The 17,868-nt window shown below is 42.6% G+C and overlaps 1 protein-coding gene across 3 annotated transcripts in view; it reads left to right on the top strand.

Moving 5' to 3' along the window:
• SLC25A26 (solute carrier family 25 member 26) overlaps positions 1–17,868 on the top strand; it is a 146,720-nt gene that overhangs the window by 100,721 nt on the left and 28,131 nt on the right. For all 3 annotated transcript variants that reach the window (XM_079795780.1, XM_079795781.1, XM_079795782.1), the window contains one exon: positions 4,654–4,698. In XM_079795780.1, coding sequence (XP_079651906.1) covers positions 4,654–4,698 — 45 coding nt within the window. The remainder of the gene's footprint in view (positions 1–4,653; positions 4,699–17,868) is intronic.

Genomic DNA, 17,868 nt, shown 5'->3' on the forward strand with positions numbered 1-17,868 from the left:
CCTCGTTATATTATCAACCACATCATTATTTGTTAAAAAACTTAAAAGGTTACAGCATTTATTTTAAGATCACAGCTTTATAAGGATTTAATGGCTTCACGGATGATTCTAGTCCAGTACTTGGTGATAGGTAAAGTGTGCGCATAATGCAAGTCTGTACATTCCTTATTTCTTCAGTAGCACCCAGCACTTACTTTTCCTGTTTACCACACCCAGATCTCATTTTATCCGCCCATGCACTTTTGCATAGAATTGTTGCTCTGTTTATTACTAGTGGAATCCAGGATCAATTTTAGCAGGTTTTTCCCTTCTATATCTGCCTCTTTGATGGAGCTGGATTTACCGCTGCTCACCTATTAGTGCCCTGGGTCTTGACAACCATATTCAAACAAAACACCTTAAATGGAGGCATTAAAAGGGTCACAACAGTGAGCCATTTTGTAACTTTTGGTGCAATAAAATGGTTATGTTGTATTTGGAATGTAAGATCTCTGAGTGCAGCTATGTATTTTCTTCATCTATAACACACTCTAGAATAACAGCTTACATCTGTTTGGGGTTTTAAATTTTACGTTTTGAAGAAACATCACTGTTAGGTAACTCCACATCAGACCTGGGGAGCTCGCTGGCTTTCTAACAGGCCGTGCGTGCGGGACCGTGGAAGCTGGACAAGTGTTTGTTTTCGCTGCAGCCAAGTTTGCTGGCGTCCTTCCCCAGGTGGGAGCCCGCTTCACTGCTGTTTCTTCACATGCTAGACCACAAGATGCATTCAGTGAGATTCTGGCTTGAAGAATATTTGAAAAATTTTCACTCATCGGGAGTTTATCCTATAAGGGATTTAATGGCTTCAAGGATGATTCTAGTCCAATACTTGGTGATAGGTAAATGTTTAAATAAGTTACCTGAAATTATTTCACTACCAGAAACCAGAAATAAATGTAATTATTTAAACATATAGGACATTTAATTACTTTAGGCTGTCAATTAATCTTGTTTTAGAGAATAAAGTTGGGGTGTATTATCCGCCCACTTTTACAAATACATGCCCAAAGAAATAGTTGGGCTGTTTCAAATGTGTGATTTTTAAATAACTTCTTTAAAATAAAGGAACAGTTTAACGAATAGTGTTGAACAGAGGAAAATGGGCAAAATGTTCATCTACAGAATTCAAAATCTAATACGGGGTGAGGCAAATGTAGGTTTAAAGTTGGTTATATGGAAAATATACAATGATTAATAATTAATAATACAAGATTAAACTGCATTTTGTGTACTCACAACTGTAAACCTATGTTTGCTCTACCCTCTATTATGTATTAAGTACCAACTTAATGGGTTATTTTTATCAAGGGAAGAATGTTAGCATGACCAATAACGATAAGTTATAAGGCCTTTTCCATCTTATAAATGTGAACTATTTACATTCTTGTTAAAATGTGATACATTTACATGTGGGAGGAAAGAGTACAAAAAAGAACATTAAAATCATCTGTAATCCCTCTGCCTGCTGTCCTCTTGGTATTTTATTACATATTGTGTACTTAAAAAAATTAGGATTTTGATAATTAATTTAATTGGGAGTACTTTAGTTTCAGAATGGACAGTGTCAGATGCTTTCATGGTTTTATGACAAAACTAAACTAAATTGGACTCCTATTTGTAGTACTTCTCTGTATGGGGTGGGTGAAGATGACAAACTTCTCTGAGATTCTAGTTTATCAGCTTAAACTAATCTATTGACATTGATTTTTTTTTTCTCACTGCCATTTCCTGTCTGAATGGAAGACAGATTTTTCTTTCTGTGGCCACTGTCAAGCCCAAGGCCATCATTTGTTCCAGCAGAATAAGAGAGCTTATGTCAGACTCTTAATTTCTGAATAAGTATTTTAGAAGTGACTTAATGCCCTTAATTCATGGGCCGTTAATTCCTTCAAAACTGTGGTCTCACACACTCACATACACACACATACTCACACACATACACTCATATTGTTAATGTTCAAAGTCCACATTTACTCTTCACTTGCCGGCGAGCTGAATACAGAATAATGACATGGGCCCTGGTCTGCTTGAGCATCCCTGGCACAGGCCCATGGGTCTGCGAGTGGATCTGAAGAGGTTGGTGGGTGGGTCACTGGAATTCTGGTACTTTTATTTTAGGACTAGAAGCCCAGTGCACAAAATTCGTGCACGGTGGGGGGTTGTCCCTCAGCCCAGCCTGTACCCTCTCCAATCTGGGACTCCTGGAGGGATGTCCGACTGCCCGTTTAGGCCCGATTCTGGTGGGATCGGGCCTAAACGGGCAGTCGGACATCCCTCTCACAATCCAGGACTGCTGGCTCCCAACTGCTTGCCTGCCTGCCTTCCTGATTGCCCCTAACCGCTTCTGCCTGCCAGCTTGATCACCCCCTAACCACTCCGCTGCCCCCCTGGTTGATGCTTAACTGCTCCCCTGCCAGCCTGTTTGCCCCCAACTTCCCTCCTCTGCCAGCCTGGTCACCCCTAACTGCCCTCTCCTGCAGGGTTGATCACCTCCAACTGCCCTCCCTTGCAAGCCTGGTCCCTCTCAACTGCCCTCCCTTGCAGGCCGGGTGCCTCCCAACTGCCCTCTCCTGCTGGCCATTTTGTAGTGGCCATCTTGTGTCCACATGGGGACAGGATCTTTGACCACATGGGGGCAGCTATATTGTGTGTTGCAGTGATGACCAATCTGTATATTACTCTTTTATTAGATAGGATAGAAGCCTGGTGCACGGGTGGGGGCCAGCTGGTTTGCCCTGAAGGGTGTCCCAGATCAGGGTGGGGTTCCCTTGGGGCGTGGAGCGGCCTGAGCGAGGGGCCTGTGGTGGTTTGCAGGCCAGCCACGCCCCCTGGCAACCCAAGGGGAGGCCCTGGTATCTGGAATTTATTTTCCTTCTACAATTGAAACTTTGTAGCCTGGAGCGGAGCCAAGCCTGTTGCTCCCTCCGGGGCGGCAGCCATCTCTGTGGCAGTTAATTCACCTTCTACAATTGAATCTTTGTAGCCTTAAGCGGGTGAGCCCAGCCAGGGTGTGCGGAAAGCTTTGCTTCCCCTGTTGCCGCAGGCAACCCTGGCCTGCTCTCTCAAGCTCCATTCTGCCGCCATTTGTTTGAATTTGTTTACCTTCTATAATTGAAACTTTGTAGCTTGAGTGGAGGCTTAGGCCTGCAACGGCTATGGAAAGCTTGGCTTGCTCTGTTACCTGGGAAACCTTGCTCACTGTGGCTGTAGCCATCTTGGATTGGGGTTAATTTGCATACTCGCCCTGATTGGCTGGTGGGTGTGGCTTATGTAGCGGAGTGATGGTTAATTTGCATATTACCATTTTATTAGAGAGGATATATGGAGGTGGGTTCTATTTTTAGAATTTTGGAACGTTTAATTTAAAGCAAATAGATTATACTGAGGGTGAATGTACTTTGTGCAGATAAATGCACTTAGATGTTTTTAGGTAGAGTAGTAGACAGGGCTCTGGAGTCAGATTGTCTGGCTTCTTCATTCTAGCCTGGATTTAGGCGAGTTACACAGCTTCTCTGGACTTCCGTTTCCTCATCTATAAGGCGAGGTTGGTAATAATACCTGTCTTACAGGGTTGTGAGGATTCAGTGAAATAAAACCTATGAAGTGCTTATTAGCACAGTGCTTGACACATGAAAAGTGCCTGGTAATTCTTGTTACACAACCAATTGTCAATACCTGTTAGGTACGTGTGGTGGTTATGCCCACCGCTCATGCGTCGTTCTGCAGATCACTCTTCTTGCTGCTCTTGTGTGCACATCGGGCATCCAGGAGCCCTCCACTCCTCCCACATCGACAGGCTGCTCCTTCCTTGAGGGGTGCAGCCTCCCAGTCCACGCTCCGCTCCTCTGACCCCGTGCCTCAGCTTACTCCTCCAGTGGCTCTGTCTCCTCTTCCCTCTCCCCTCCCCTCCACCTGCCTTTCCTCACTCATCTCCCTCTGGTCTCCCTCTCCTTTCCTTCTCTCTCCCCTCCTCTCTCCACCCTCTGTCCTCCCCCACTCTTCTCTCTCCAACGTCTCTCCTCCTTCTTCCTCTTCCTTTTCCCTTTCTCCTCTCTCTGCCCCTCTCCCCTTTCTTACTTCTCCCCTTCCCCTTCTTTTCTTCCACATTTTTTGGACTTTCCCTCTCTGCTGCCTCCCCACGCCCAGCTCTTTCTCCCTCTCTAGCTCTCTTCCCACTGCCCCCCATCCCTTCCTCTCTTTTAATCCTAACACTTGGTCTGCTAAGGAACAGACAGCTCTAGCTCTTAAGCAGAAGTGTGCCAAGTCTTTAAAGCCTTTATTACTTGTGATGAGAAATACTCATTTTGTCATTTTAGTAGCCAGCGCTTCTTCATATTGTGCTTCCCTTCCTCTTGCAAAGGGCACCACAGCAGCATCTGACTCACATGGGCTCAGAAAGTTAGTGGAACGCTAAAGGCAGTTACAGTTCACTTGCTTTCTAAACCTGTATATTGTATGTTGTAATGTATGCATTTGTTTAATGTTAGCTTTATTATATACATAGTTAAGATGAAATAATGTTCTCCGTAATAATCATGGGGTTGTATAGTCATGCTAGGCAAAGTCTGAGCTTCCTGCCTAATTTCTTTGATTCTTTTTTTCTCTTTTCAGATTCCCTTCTCATTGGTCCAGTTTCCCTTGTGGGAATCCTTAAAAGTAAGTTTTCCAATCTTCATATAAAATAGCTTTCTAATTATCATAAATACCCAATTGTTTCAGTTTGTAATAGTAGAATATAATATTGACTAGTAATTTAAAAACTCAAAAAAAATTAAAATATATTTTTATTGATTTCAGAGAGGAAGGGAGAGGGAGAGAGAGATGGAAACATCAATCATGAGAGAGAATTATTGATTGGCTGCCTTGTGCACACCCCCCACTGGGGATCAAGCCCACAACCTGGGCATGTGCCCTGACCGGAATTGATCCCAGGACCCTTTAGTCTGCAGGCCGACACTCTATCCACTGAGCCAAACTGGCTAGGGCTCAACATTTTTAAGAGTTGAAAATATTTTTTACGTGTGGTTTACATGCCAATTCAGTCTTTTAAACTTGTTCAGTGTCTGTGGTACTGAGAGATCATCATAACGGCGTAACTGAATCCTCAGGTGTTAAGGGAAACGGCTTTACTTTCTTTTGTATGTCTTCTCTACCCATAGACTTTTATTTCACTTCCCTGTGTGTGTGTGTGTGTAGAAGTTAAGGAATGACGATGAGGGAAAACGAAAAGGGAAGAAGCAAGGCCCTGACTGTTAGGCCAGCCCCCTCACCCCCACATCTGAGGGTGGGCAGCAGGGGGCGTGCCGCCCGGACTGTCACCTTCCCTCTGCTGTCACCCAATAGGCCTAAGAACCACCCCCCCCCCCCCCCCCCCCCCCGAGAAGGAGCAGTCTGCTGAGTTGTGAGTTAGCCTCAGGGAAGGTCACTCGTTTGTTTAAAAACAGAAATTTTTAAAAACCTGTTTTCAAATACGCAGAGACGTGTTTTTCATCGTCTGATGCGGTGATTTTAAAAATTGTGGGTCATGCTATGAACTGTGTGGGTGTCTGCCAGCCTTTTAAAGACTGTGACAAGAGGGACGTTATTAACAGAGAACGTCCAATGGGGTAAGGGTGAGTCCTGCTTTGTAAGACTTCGGTGTGGTGCGCGCATGCACACACATCTCTGTCCTGGCTGCACGGTACCATGTATTTCTCACTGTGGATAATGATCAGAAGACTTTAAAAGCCCTTGTTCAAGTGAAAATGGTTGATAATGACCAAGCTGTAAAGTGGCGAAGTGTCTAGGCAGGCCTTAGGTAACACAGAAAGTAAAGGCATTATCCCATGGCTGAGGGAGCCAGTCACCATGGTGTGCTCCTGCCGCCTCCCCTGAAGAACAGCAGACTTATCTGGACTTTAAAACTATTCTGTGGAGTTCAGAATGTGAGGACAATAAAATGAGACAAAGCATTAATCATGAGAAATAAACCCTGGAATATTACGTATTTAGAAGTAGTTCTGATTTTAAGGAGTAGTACAGATTACCTAATACAGGTTTTGGGGTCTCTACTGGTTGTGTTTGGTTTGGTTTTTACCCTTTTCTCTGGTGTTTGGTGAAAGTGGGCCTCTCAGGCGGGGTTTCCGGGCACGATGTAGCAGCGCTCCCAGGAGAAGGCCGCATTCCGTGAGCATACAGCTCCCCTTTTTTGCGTGTGACAAAGGAACAATGGAGCCAGCAGCTGTCCAGAAACAAGACTCGCTTCATTAGTGTCTCAATAACTGGCATTCACCCCTCGCTGCACTCTAACTTCCTATTCCCTGTCTCTGCATAGGAATGCTTTGATGCCCAAAGAGGGGAAGCATGGGATTTATTTCTTTTCAGTATTAAGGACATTTGTAGTATTCTTGTTAGTTAAGAAATATCTAGAATTTTTCAGAGTAATCATAGATAACAATGTTGAGCTTTAACAGTTTTCTTTGAGCAAATGTTAAGATGCTGTAGTTGCTTTTTAAGTTGAGTTTATTGAAGAATAATTTTCAGATAGCAAGATTCAACCTTTATACATTTTTTTCAATATGTTTTTATTGATTTTTTTTTTTTGAGAGAGAGAGAGGAAGGGAGAGTAATAGAGAGATGAAAACATCGATGAGAGAGAAACATTGATGGGCTGCCTCCTGCACGCCCCTTACTGGGGATCAAGCTCTCAACCTGGGCATGTGCCCTGACGAATTGGGAATTGAACTGTAAGCTCCTGGATCATGGGTCGGCACTCAATCACTGAGCCACATTTTTCTGAGTTTTGATAAATGTTTATTACTGCCACCATAACCAAAATATGTATAGAATATTTGTAGTTTTCCCTTTTCCAGAGTACCATATAAAGAGAACTACACACTACTTTGCATTTTGTGCCTGGCTTCTTCCATGTAATGAAGCTGTTGAAATTCATTCATGTTTTGCCTGTACCAGCAGTCTGTTTCTAAGTAGTGCTCTGTGGTGTGGATGTAGTAGTTGGTTTATCTGTTCACTAGTTTATGCACACTTGAGTTTTCCTGTTTTTGATGATTATAAATAAAGATGCAATAAATATTTGCATGTAGGTATCTGTATGGACATATGTTTTCGTTTCTCTTGGGTAAGTGCCAAGAGTAGGGCTGCTGGGTCACAGGGAAAGTGTAAGCTTTGTTTTGTAGGAAACTGGGAACTGTTTGGCAGTGGCTGTGCCATTCTGCAACAATGCATGTGTATTCCAGTTGCTCTGCGCCCATGCCACCGCTTCTTATTCGAGTCTTTAAAACATTTAGCCATCCCAGTAGTTGTGTACCGGTATCTCATTGTGGTTTAATTTGCAATTCTTTCATAGCTAAATAATGTTGAGCATATTTTCATATAATAATTTTTTTTTACAAAACATCCAAATGTGAAATCATAGTGCTTTTTAGAAGTAGACAACTTTGGCACTTGTTTTATTTTGGTTTATGATTTTAGCCATTTCAGTTTGCTTTTGCAACCATGGAGAGATTGTATTATATGAAGGGTTTCTCTGTTATGTTTATGTGAAATAGCGCCCAGACACGTTGTTCTGGGCCAGGACTTGAGCGGCTGCGTGCACGGTGTGCGGTAAGGAGTAGCGGCGGGAGGTGGAAGGCCACCTTCAGCTTAGACTACTCGGCATGGAACCCAAGGCCCCGCCTTTCCTCTCCAGTCCTTTCTGCTGCTCTCCCCTCAACGAGCTTTCATTCCAGCTCTTTCCCCAGATTTTCTCATGTCCTGCTCTTTATTGTTACCCAGACCTTAGATCAGATCACCTCAGAAGGCATTTTCTGTCCACCCCTCTTCAGAGTAGGACCTTCCCTCCTCCAGTCATACTGACTGCTTGGTCTCAGGCCCCAACTTAAAATCTGAGTCTCTTCTTTGTCTTTCTCCACGTATCACTCACCAAGTTAGGTCGACTCAGACTTTTTGGAACCTGTGGCCTCCTTTTTATCAGATTCTCATTACCTTGTGCCTGGACTAAGTTAGCAGTTGCTCTGCCTTCTCATCCATTCTACACATTGAATTTGGGTCACTTTCTTGAACATCTTTGAAGTTCTCTGAAATGTATAACTTTCTAGAACTCTAAGCCATGAAGATGCTGCCCTCAAGGATGTCCACACTTCTCCCTGCCTCCCCCCACCCCCAACTCCCTCCCCTGTGCATTGCTCTGCAGTCATTTTCCTGGGCCTCACTGCCACCTCCTTTCTGAATCCGCTTCCGCGGGTCCAAACATCATGCATCTTTAAAGCCTCTGCAGTTCTTTTTCCTGCCTCTTGAAGTCTTTGAATGCAGGATCTGAAGACTTACCCTTACTACCAGCATTGGTCTGTACTGCTGATTGGTATTTAACCAGGCACTAAATTTGTTTAAAACACCTTAGAACGAAGCCTTAGCGTATTCGAACAGGGCTTCCACTCCTTGCATTAACACATGAGCGACACACGCCGTCCATACCCACGTGCTGCCTGCTCTGAGCGGACGCTGTTCCATCCACGGTGCGGGGCTGAGGCACAGCGATGCCCTGGGAGCTTCTTGTCTGCCAGGGGCTCGCACCCAGAGACACGCCATCGCCAGGCTCCCCATTTCTCCGATGTTTTTATAGCACGTATACTTACAGAAATATTGCAGGTGACAGAATGCTAGATGCCACAAAGAGGAGGGGCCGTCAGAGGAGATGATCGTATCCAGAACTTCCGAGAAGATAATGTCCGCTTCGATTTATGTTGAGTTTGTACCTTTCTGGCAGCCCAACAAGCAGATAAAGACCCATACGTCGCTTCTTATTTGATCTCGTCCCTGGACTTTGGACGCCACCTCCTGCAGGGGACTAGCTGCGGACCCCTCCTCGGAGTTACAGCCTGCCTTGACCAGCTTCCTAGCAGCCATCCTCCCCCAGATGCCGAGGCAACCAGAGCTCCTGGCGCTGGTTCTCCTCCGCACCCTGCTCCTTCCAGCGCCCCTGTCAGTGAACAGCACAGATAGCTGTGCGTGCCCACGTAGAAACCGAGCAGTGCTGCTCAGTTCTCCTCTCCCTCACCACCCAGCCCTCAGTACGTCCCCCGCTCGGATCCACGCGTCTGTACATCGCCTCTCGGATGGCCGCCTGATTCCGTTCCTGCTTCCCTAAAACATCTCTTCACAGCAGCCGCAGTGATCTTTAAAGGAAATAAGCCAGGTCATGCCACTCTCTGCTAAAACCCTTCAGTGCCATCTCTGTGAAAGACGAGTAAAATCGAATTTAAACTATGACTGACAGGGTCCTCTGTCCTCGGGCCCCTCCTGCCTCACTGACTGTCCCAGGCCACGCACCTGCCACACTCTAGCCATGTGTGTCCACTCACTGCACTACGCCCTGTGGGCCTCTCCTCTGTTCTTTTCGAGCACGCCAGACTGGTACTTACCCCAGGGCCTTTGCACTTGTGCCCTCTGCCAGAAATACACTTTATTAATTCCTGCTGCATTTCAACACGGAGTGCCTTCTATGGGCCAGGCGTGTTCTAGGGTCCAGAGATACAGTGATGAAGAGGACTTGCAAAACTCCCTCCCCTCAACGAGCTTTCGTTCCAGCTCTTTCCCCAGATTTTCTCATGTCCTGCTCTTTGTTGTTACCCAGACCTTAGATCAGATCACCTCAGAAGGCATTTTCTGTCCACCCCTCTTCAGAGTAGGACCTTCCCTCCTCAATAATCACAATGCCTAGCATTTTAATAAAAGCTTAGTTATGCATGTATCATCACCTGAATACTTACTTTAAAAAATCAGCCGTGTCTTGAGTAGATGTTACTAGTATATGCCAGGCACTGGGCGAAGCACTGTACAGCTAACCTGTGAACAGCATGGGGTCAGAGGCACCGGCCCCGGAGAGTTGAATATCTGCATATAACTTAAGTTGACCCTTCGTGTACATCGATTGCAAATACTGTTTTTGATCTGTGGTTGGTTGAATCCATGAATGGGAAATCCAGGGGTACAGAGGATCAACTGTATATTATAAAAATCCACGTAGCCCGGCTGGTGTGGCTCAGTGGTTGAACATTGACCTGCGGCACGTGGGCAGGGACTGGAGTGTTCGCTGCGCGAGCCGGCTCTCCTGACCTGCCACGGGCAGCGGAGAGTTTATGGCGTGAGTGGAGCCAGACCACTTTCTTCCACGTGTTTTGTTTAATTCCTCAGGGGTCTTTGCTTATTGGAGGAAGGAGCTTTGTCTTCTGAATGTTTATATTTATGTTTACATTCCTTACGTCTTTCTTCTACACAGCAGGGTTTATAACTACTTACTCATTGTTTGAAGGTTACATTCTTTTTCAAGTTCAATGCAAAGTTGGGTAAGTGTAGACACTGTTTTATTTCTAATTAGTTTCTTTTAGAAGTATATTTAAAACTATAATATAGAGGTTTACTCTTACCGAGCTTTACATAAACAATAAGCATATTTTGAATGGATATAAAATTTCTTGTAGAATGTCATTTTTTTCTGTTGTCTAGGCTAGGTATTCAAAATCAGTGGACAGTACAGTGGAAAGGGTTGATAAGGATGCTGTTAGGTCTAAATAGTTTTTCTTCTAGCCACGAGGTGTTACAAGTTTGCAAAGCAGAGACTAGTAGAAATGCAGGCTTCAAGCTCAGATGCAACTTTGAAGCAAAATGAAAATAAAACCAGTTTGGTCATGTAAGCCTAATACTGTGCTGATGATTTCCTAAGATAAAAATCATAGTTTTGTAATAGAAACCAGGGACTGGTGGGTTATCATTTCAATTATAGTACAGTGCATAAAATAATTAGATTTTTCATTTACATTTTACAAATATTTTTAAAGGCCAATACCTTATAAAAGCTATGTTTTCAAGTTGAAGAGTAAATAGCTTGTTTATTGTTGATTCCTATTTTATTAATTGTTAAAATGTCACTCACCATCCCATCCACAACAAAATTCTCCCAACCTTTACTAATATGAACAAGATAATATAGTGCCAGCTTAGAAGTTGCTGGGTGCTCAGTCTCCGGAGACACACACACATCAGGAGGCTGAGAGAATCTGGTGTCTGCTCGGACAAGTTCGGTCAGGGCACAGGTCCCTGTAAAGGTGTATGGAAGATTGAGAAGGAAATGAGCAAAAATGTGTGTGTGATTTCCACCTCACTAAGCTGTGCCCTAAATGAAATATAACTTGTTGAAAACAATTGAAAATAGGAGAAAAGTATTTATTATGTGTCCAGATCGCCAGTGAGTCAGAGTCTCAGATGCCGCTTAAGGTTTTAGCAAAATCACATAATGAAGCTGGCATCTTTTAACAATTCAAAAACTACAAGAACATTTGACTTCTTAATTTGCATCCTGGAAAATATGGGACACTTCATGCAAAAGGAAAAGGAATTAGAGTCCCACAGTATCCTTTCATTCAATTTATAAAAGTAATAGGTAAAATTTTCCTGTTTCCAAGGCTGTTGAAAGAGAGAGATCCATATAAGAAATGTGAGAACTGGAAGGATATGAAATTCCTCCTTTTAGGTCAGACTCAATCAGTAAGCAAAATGTTGAGAGTATGCTTGCATTTGATAGTTTTGCTGATTAAAAAAGGAAAAGACAGGTGGTGATAAAGACAGGTGGTGAAGACGAAGGAGCATCATGAGAGCCAAGGCCTGAGGGGACGCATGGAGAGCGGGTGGCTTCTGTGCTGCTTCCTCTCCAGCTCCGCATTCACACCTGTGTGGAGCCTCGGGGTGCAGCCAGCCAGGACGCCCATCCGTTCCTTGCAGGTTCTGTTACTTTCAGCTGAAGGATGCCCCCGCTTGGAGGGCAGTGGGTTAGGGTCCCTGTCAAAAAGCAGTGAAAAGCACGTTTTTGTCTTTGTCTTCTTTCTTTTAAGCATTTCTTTCCCACTTATGCAAGTTTGTGTCTAAATGAGATAAATGTGATCAATCAGAGGATTCCCGAGATGAGTCATACTGACTTTTTGGTGAAACAAAGTGTGACAGAAGAGGGAGCCGGGCACCTAAGTTTAATTCGATTATGAAGCATAAGTGTATATTGAAAAGCACCTTGAAAGCCTATATTGATTCCCAGTTCCTTTGTCGATTTAAAATCCTGCCGGTATTTTATTTCAAGGGACTCATTTTTTTATTCATATTATGTAACCTCCTTTGAAAAATGGGGAAGAGGATTTAGCTTTATTTTTACTTGTCCTTTAGACTTGCTTGCTGGTTATTCATGAGCATTTTGGTGTTTGTTTAACATGTTTTGTTTAAGTATGCGGCGTGACAGCGTTGGTGCGGCTCTGGCTCACTGTCTTGGCAGACAGCACCGTGATCACAGCCCTCACTCGCTGCAGCCCAGCCGAATGCAACCTGGCATCTCGGCACAGCTCACCAGGGCCCTGCTGTCCCCTGAGCGGAGTCCTTGAGGGAGCCCATTTGCCACTCTGTGGAGCCAAGAGCGAACGCTGGGGATCATGACGTTTGGCCAGGCCCTGTCTTCCCTCCTTGTTCACACGGGGTGAAATTATCAGCACCCGTGCATTGCAGGGTTCAGGTGGGCACCGAGGCTGGGCTGCCCTCTTCGTGTAGGAGACGCTGCAAGGCCTGGGGGAGGAGGGTCTGTCTTGGAGTCAGGACGAGAGAGCTTGTGAAGGTCAGCGAGAACAAGGGGCTCACTATTTATGTTTCAGTGCCGTTGAGGATAGAGGCTTGTCGGTGTATCTAGATAAATGGGGTTGTCAGTGTAAGTCCCTCAGTTCTTTCATTTTAACCATTTTTTGTTAAAACTCTTAAGAAGATTGTTACGTACTTAAACTTAGCAAGCTAGGTATGCCTTTGCAGGCAGAAGTATTAAAAGTAATTACACCTTTTTGTTGTTGATTCACAACCAACATCATGAATATCAATTACAATAATCTATTTCATTGTAACTATTACTCTGTGAAATATTTATATTGTTAACATGAATGGGACCTTTTGTCCCTAACCCAAACTAATAATACATCAAACCATAGATCCAGGAAACTCAGAGAATCCCTAATCAGAATAAATACCCCTCCTGTAAAACCTGGCCACACGTCCCCCAAAATACTGCTTTCTAACTATAAAACCTAAATATTACTGAGCAGACTCAGCATTTGAGCTCATCTTGCTTTTTCTCAAGAATAATAAATGACATTTCCTTTAATTACCAGCAGTCATTCATTAAGACTTTCTTATAAATTCTCATTATCATTTCCACCTTACTTACTTAGAAGGCAAGTATTAAACCAACATGCAGTTTAACAACAACAAAAAAAGAGGTACAAATCAACCCACACAAAGTTGCTGTTATGTAACTTGCAGTTGAAATGAAATTTTCTATATTTATATCTCAGAATAGTTTCAATCCAGTTGCCATTATAACCAAAATAAGCCTGTGTATTTTAAATGATCTGTAGTTATCAGTTAGGTATATCCTATTTTAATTATGGAAATGATTTCAATAGTAGAATCGATTTTAGCCTTTCAGCACTTGATTATATTGCTAGAGCCACTGTATGGCACAAATGACAGTTTAATTGTGGTTCCCAATTATATTTTATATTCTTTTCAGCTTAAAACTTTGCTTCAGAAATCTCTTTTTAAAATATATTAGTATATGAGCACTTTACCGAGAGAGCGTCCACTGAATTGAAGATAAAGCTTTAGGCAGATGTTGCTTTGCCTTTTAAAGTCTGTGCAGCAGCCACAAGACAGGGCCCCGGTGTGTGGGGTGTGTGCGCATGGCATTGCCTGCTGTCTGCAGCGTGCTATGAGGTTCTGTGGTAGGCGACAGCAGGGAGACCTCCACAGGGCATTCTCTTCTGTTGTCTTAACTAAAGTATCATCTGATGTCATGCATTTGGAATTGAGTAGATGATTCTGTACCTGTACCTCTCCTTGTCCCATGAAAAGCATTGGTAAGATTCATCGTCTTGAAGATGGGAATACATAACTACTTCTGAATACAGCAGGTGAAGAAGTCCTAAATTTAAGTTTTCCTGCACTAACGCCCAAACACGTATTTTTAAAGTTATTCGAAGATAAGATAATAATCCACATTTGAGTGGGTGTTTTAAAATGAAGACGGAGCCTTTTCTTTATGCTGTACTTTAATAGAAAACACCCAACCCAGCCTCGGGCTCCTGGCTGTTTCGTGGCATTGTGCCTGGGGTGTGCTCTCCGTCCTCTGAGTGAATGCTGGGCTAACAGCTGTTACCTGGGAGTCAGGGCAGCCTAATTGCATCCTGCCGTTCTCCCTCTGATAGGCCTGAGCAGTGAGTGCAGAAATTAGAATGCCCTGGTTGTTTTTGTGGTAAGACCACGGAGTCGTCAGGATTTGGTCTCACAGTATCCTCATGGATAATAGGAATATCCTTAATTGAAAAAAACAGGCTGGTGTTTCAAAATTTCATACCTTAAAGGCTTAAAACAGTGGTGTGGTGAAATTCATCTGAGGTCTGTAGCTTAGAACAGTACCCACTTTAATCTCCTATTTTGATAACTGTACAGTACTGTCTATAATAACAAAAGCATAATATGCTAATTAGACTGGACAGCCAAACGACCTTCCGGACGAAGCCAGGGCTGTGAGGGCTGAGCTTCTTGCACGAATTGCATGCATCGGGCCTCTAGTGGTTATATAAGATGTCAACATTAGGGGCAGCTGTGTGAAAGGTCCATGGGACTGTACTATTTTTGCATAAGTTTAAACTTATTTTGAAATGAAATTTTCTGTATTTATGAGCTCTTAGGAATATTTTCCAGTCAACCTATGCTAAGGAAACTTAAGAAAAACCGTAGGAATTAAGCTATGAACCAGACACCAGGCAGCACTGTGGACAGGTGAGCACGGAGCAGGGTCTCTCAGGGATGGGGCTTGCAGCTCAGCCAGGGTCATCCTTGACTGTTGTCACTTAGTAGTTGACATTCCCAGTCAAGAGAGAAAAAATCAAATAAACAAAAAACAACACAGAAGCAAAATTAAGAACCAACTGCCAGCCTCATTACTGCACTTGACATTTCTCATTAAAATGAGATATAAGCACACGCTCATGGGCTCACCCAAAATTTTATTTTTTAGTTGAAAAGAAAAAGGGAACAGGGCATTGAATTGGGATAAATAAGCAAATATGGCCACCTGTTTTTTTAATTCTTACTTTTTTTGGTGCTAACTTCCATCATATGATTCTTCACAGATGGACACACTCTCCATGCCTCACCTCCAAGTCCCCTGGTCATTTATCTGCCTCTACACGAATGGTCACTAGACCTCTTTGGCAATGGAAATACTTAGGTTGAGAAATTATGGCAATTTAAAAATCTCTGGTGTTCAGATAGGCCTTTAAAAACCCTCCAATACAAACCCACCTTATTTAAACAACTTTTATTGACATCAAAATATTCTGTTTACTAACCTGCATTATAATGGAGCTGCACTGCGGGGGAGCTGGGTATGGTCGTGAGGAATCTTAGAATGTGGCATGTATACCATTCTGTCTACAAGGCCCATGGCTTTGGGGGAAACCGAACACCAGCTCCAGCTCCCCTACTTACTGTCTGTAACCTCAGGCAGTTACTTAACACTTCTTAGCACCTGCCCACACCTGTGTTTGTGGGTAATGGTACACACTTTCAGCAATTAAATGAGAAATGTAAATTCTTTAGCATAGTGCCTGGCATGTGCTACTCAGCAAGTGGTAACTAATATTGTCAATAGTAATCACTGATACCGTTGCCTATGCTATATTTTTTATTCCATTTCCAATCTAGTCTTAAATTATTTGAAGTCATAAACAATATTTACAATTCCAGTGAGTAACCTTTCTTGTCTTCCAAGCCATTTTTTGTTGATCACAATCCTCTGGACCTTCCACGTATGTGGGCAAATGTGTGACTTCAAAATACAGAATTCGTATATAGTACTTTTTATCTTGTTATTGGTGGTGGTGTTCAGTGAATTTAAAGTTGTTCCCAAATGAATAATTTGTACATAACATTCATCTTTTTAGCTTGGTCTCAATGTATTTTCCAGAGTTTCTGTACTTGGACAATTCCAAGAGAAAAACAGCAACACAAGTAAACTCATACTATTTAAAGCAAGTTGTTTTGGGCATTGACATAATTTGTTCACCCACTCGAATATTTTAGTAATATTCATGTGAAAATTATGGTCTGTGTGTGTAAGTAAAGTGTCTCATAAATGCCATTTTATTTGCAATCAAGACTATAACTTACAGATTCAAGTCTAAATGTTTTTATAAGCTATCTCATTCAGACCCCAGTTCTGCTCTTCACTATGGTTTAACTTCTCTAAGCCTCAACTTCCTGTCTGTAAAATGAGTATAAAATGGCACAGACCTCAGAAGATGGTGGTTAGAAATGCATGAGTCAATGTATATAAAGTGTTTAGTTCTATGTAAGTGCTTATTGTGGTTACTGTTATAGTCGTCATTTTTATCAAGCTCTGTGTTTGCCACTGAAGTTTCTCACTTGATTCTAAACCATATTGTTGTAGAGAGTTTTTTGGGTTTTGTTTTTAAGATATTTATTAGTATCCTTTTCAAATATAAAATGATTTTTTTTAATGTTCTTAGACTAAGTTATTCTGGCAGGTGATAGTGGAAAATTAAGCTTATCTATAGAATTTCTGTTTTTGAACTTTGTCTTCGGCCATCTGAGTCTGTTTCAATGAAGTACTTTTCCCCCCTGGCAACCAATTTGTTTTTCTCCTTGATTATAGCAGGCACCTCTGTGAAGCCTTCTCCATCATCTCCCTTCTCTCTGCTGTACCCTCCTCTGCTCCCTCTGTGCCCCATCAGATAGTAGACGTAGGGACTGTGGTTTTTTCCCTGGACTCTATAGTGTCTGACACCTAGTAGGTACTCAGTAAGTGTTGAGTTTGTGAATTACATAGTATCTTGGATTGTTTCCTCTTGCATGACATGTAATTCACATCTTGTTTTTCAGTCTTTATCATTGCTTATAAACTCAGCATTAGTAGTAGTAGGTTAAGTCTGTTTGGAGGAAAGTTCTGCTCTTTGGAACCCTGAAAGATACCACTAGGTGAACTGAAGATGACCGTTAGTCATCATCAAAGATCCAGTTTGTGTTTTGTATTTCTTTTCTGAAAGGTTCGCAAAGTAAGTAATGTTGTTATAACTGGCATTAATTTGCCCGGTAAAGTGCATATTCTGCCACCTTAAATGTAGACGGAGGCTGCTCCATGTCTCGTTTCTCGTGCTGTCTCCAGTGCTTATAGACCTCTGGAGAAAATGTTTGCTATGGAAGCACAAATATACACATTTACTAAAGAAATACCAAGTATTACACTTAATGGCAAGACTATCTTTAGAATGCTGTTTTTAATTTTAAAAATATCTATTTTATAGCTGCACTCTTCGTTCAGTCAATTTAATAAATACGCTTTTCAAGCAACCATTCTCATCAGTTAGGTGGAAGAAAATGCTCGAGGCTGACACCACACGTTGTTGTATATCTGATTTGTTAGGTAGTATATAGCTAGGTGTCTAGTACTTCAGAAAAGTTGTTCCTGGTATTGGTGTAAAAACAGACACATAGGTCAGTGGAACAGAACAGACAGCCCATAAATAAACCCACACATATGTAGTCAGTTATTATGACAAAGGAGCTGAGACATTGCAATTGGGAAAGGACAGGCTTTTCAATAAATGGTGCTGAGAAAACTGGACAGCCACATGCAGAAGACTGAAACTTGACCACTGTCTTACACAATACACAAAAAGGAACTAAAATGGATTAAAAGACTTGAAGTAAGATCAAAAACCATAA

Source organism: Cnephaeus nilssonii (genome assembly GCF_951640355.1).
Source record: "Cnephaeus nilssonii genome assembly, chromosome: 17".
Lineage (NCBI taxonomy): Eukaryota > Metazoa > Chordata > Mammalia > Chiroptera > Vespertilionidae > Cnephaeus > Cnephaeus nilssonii.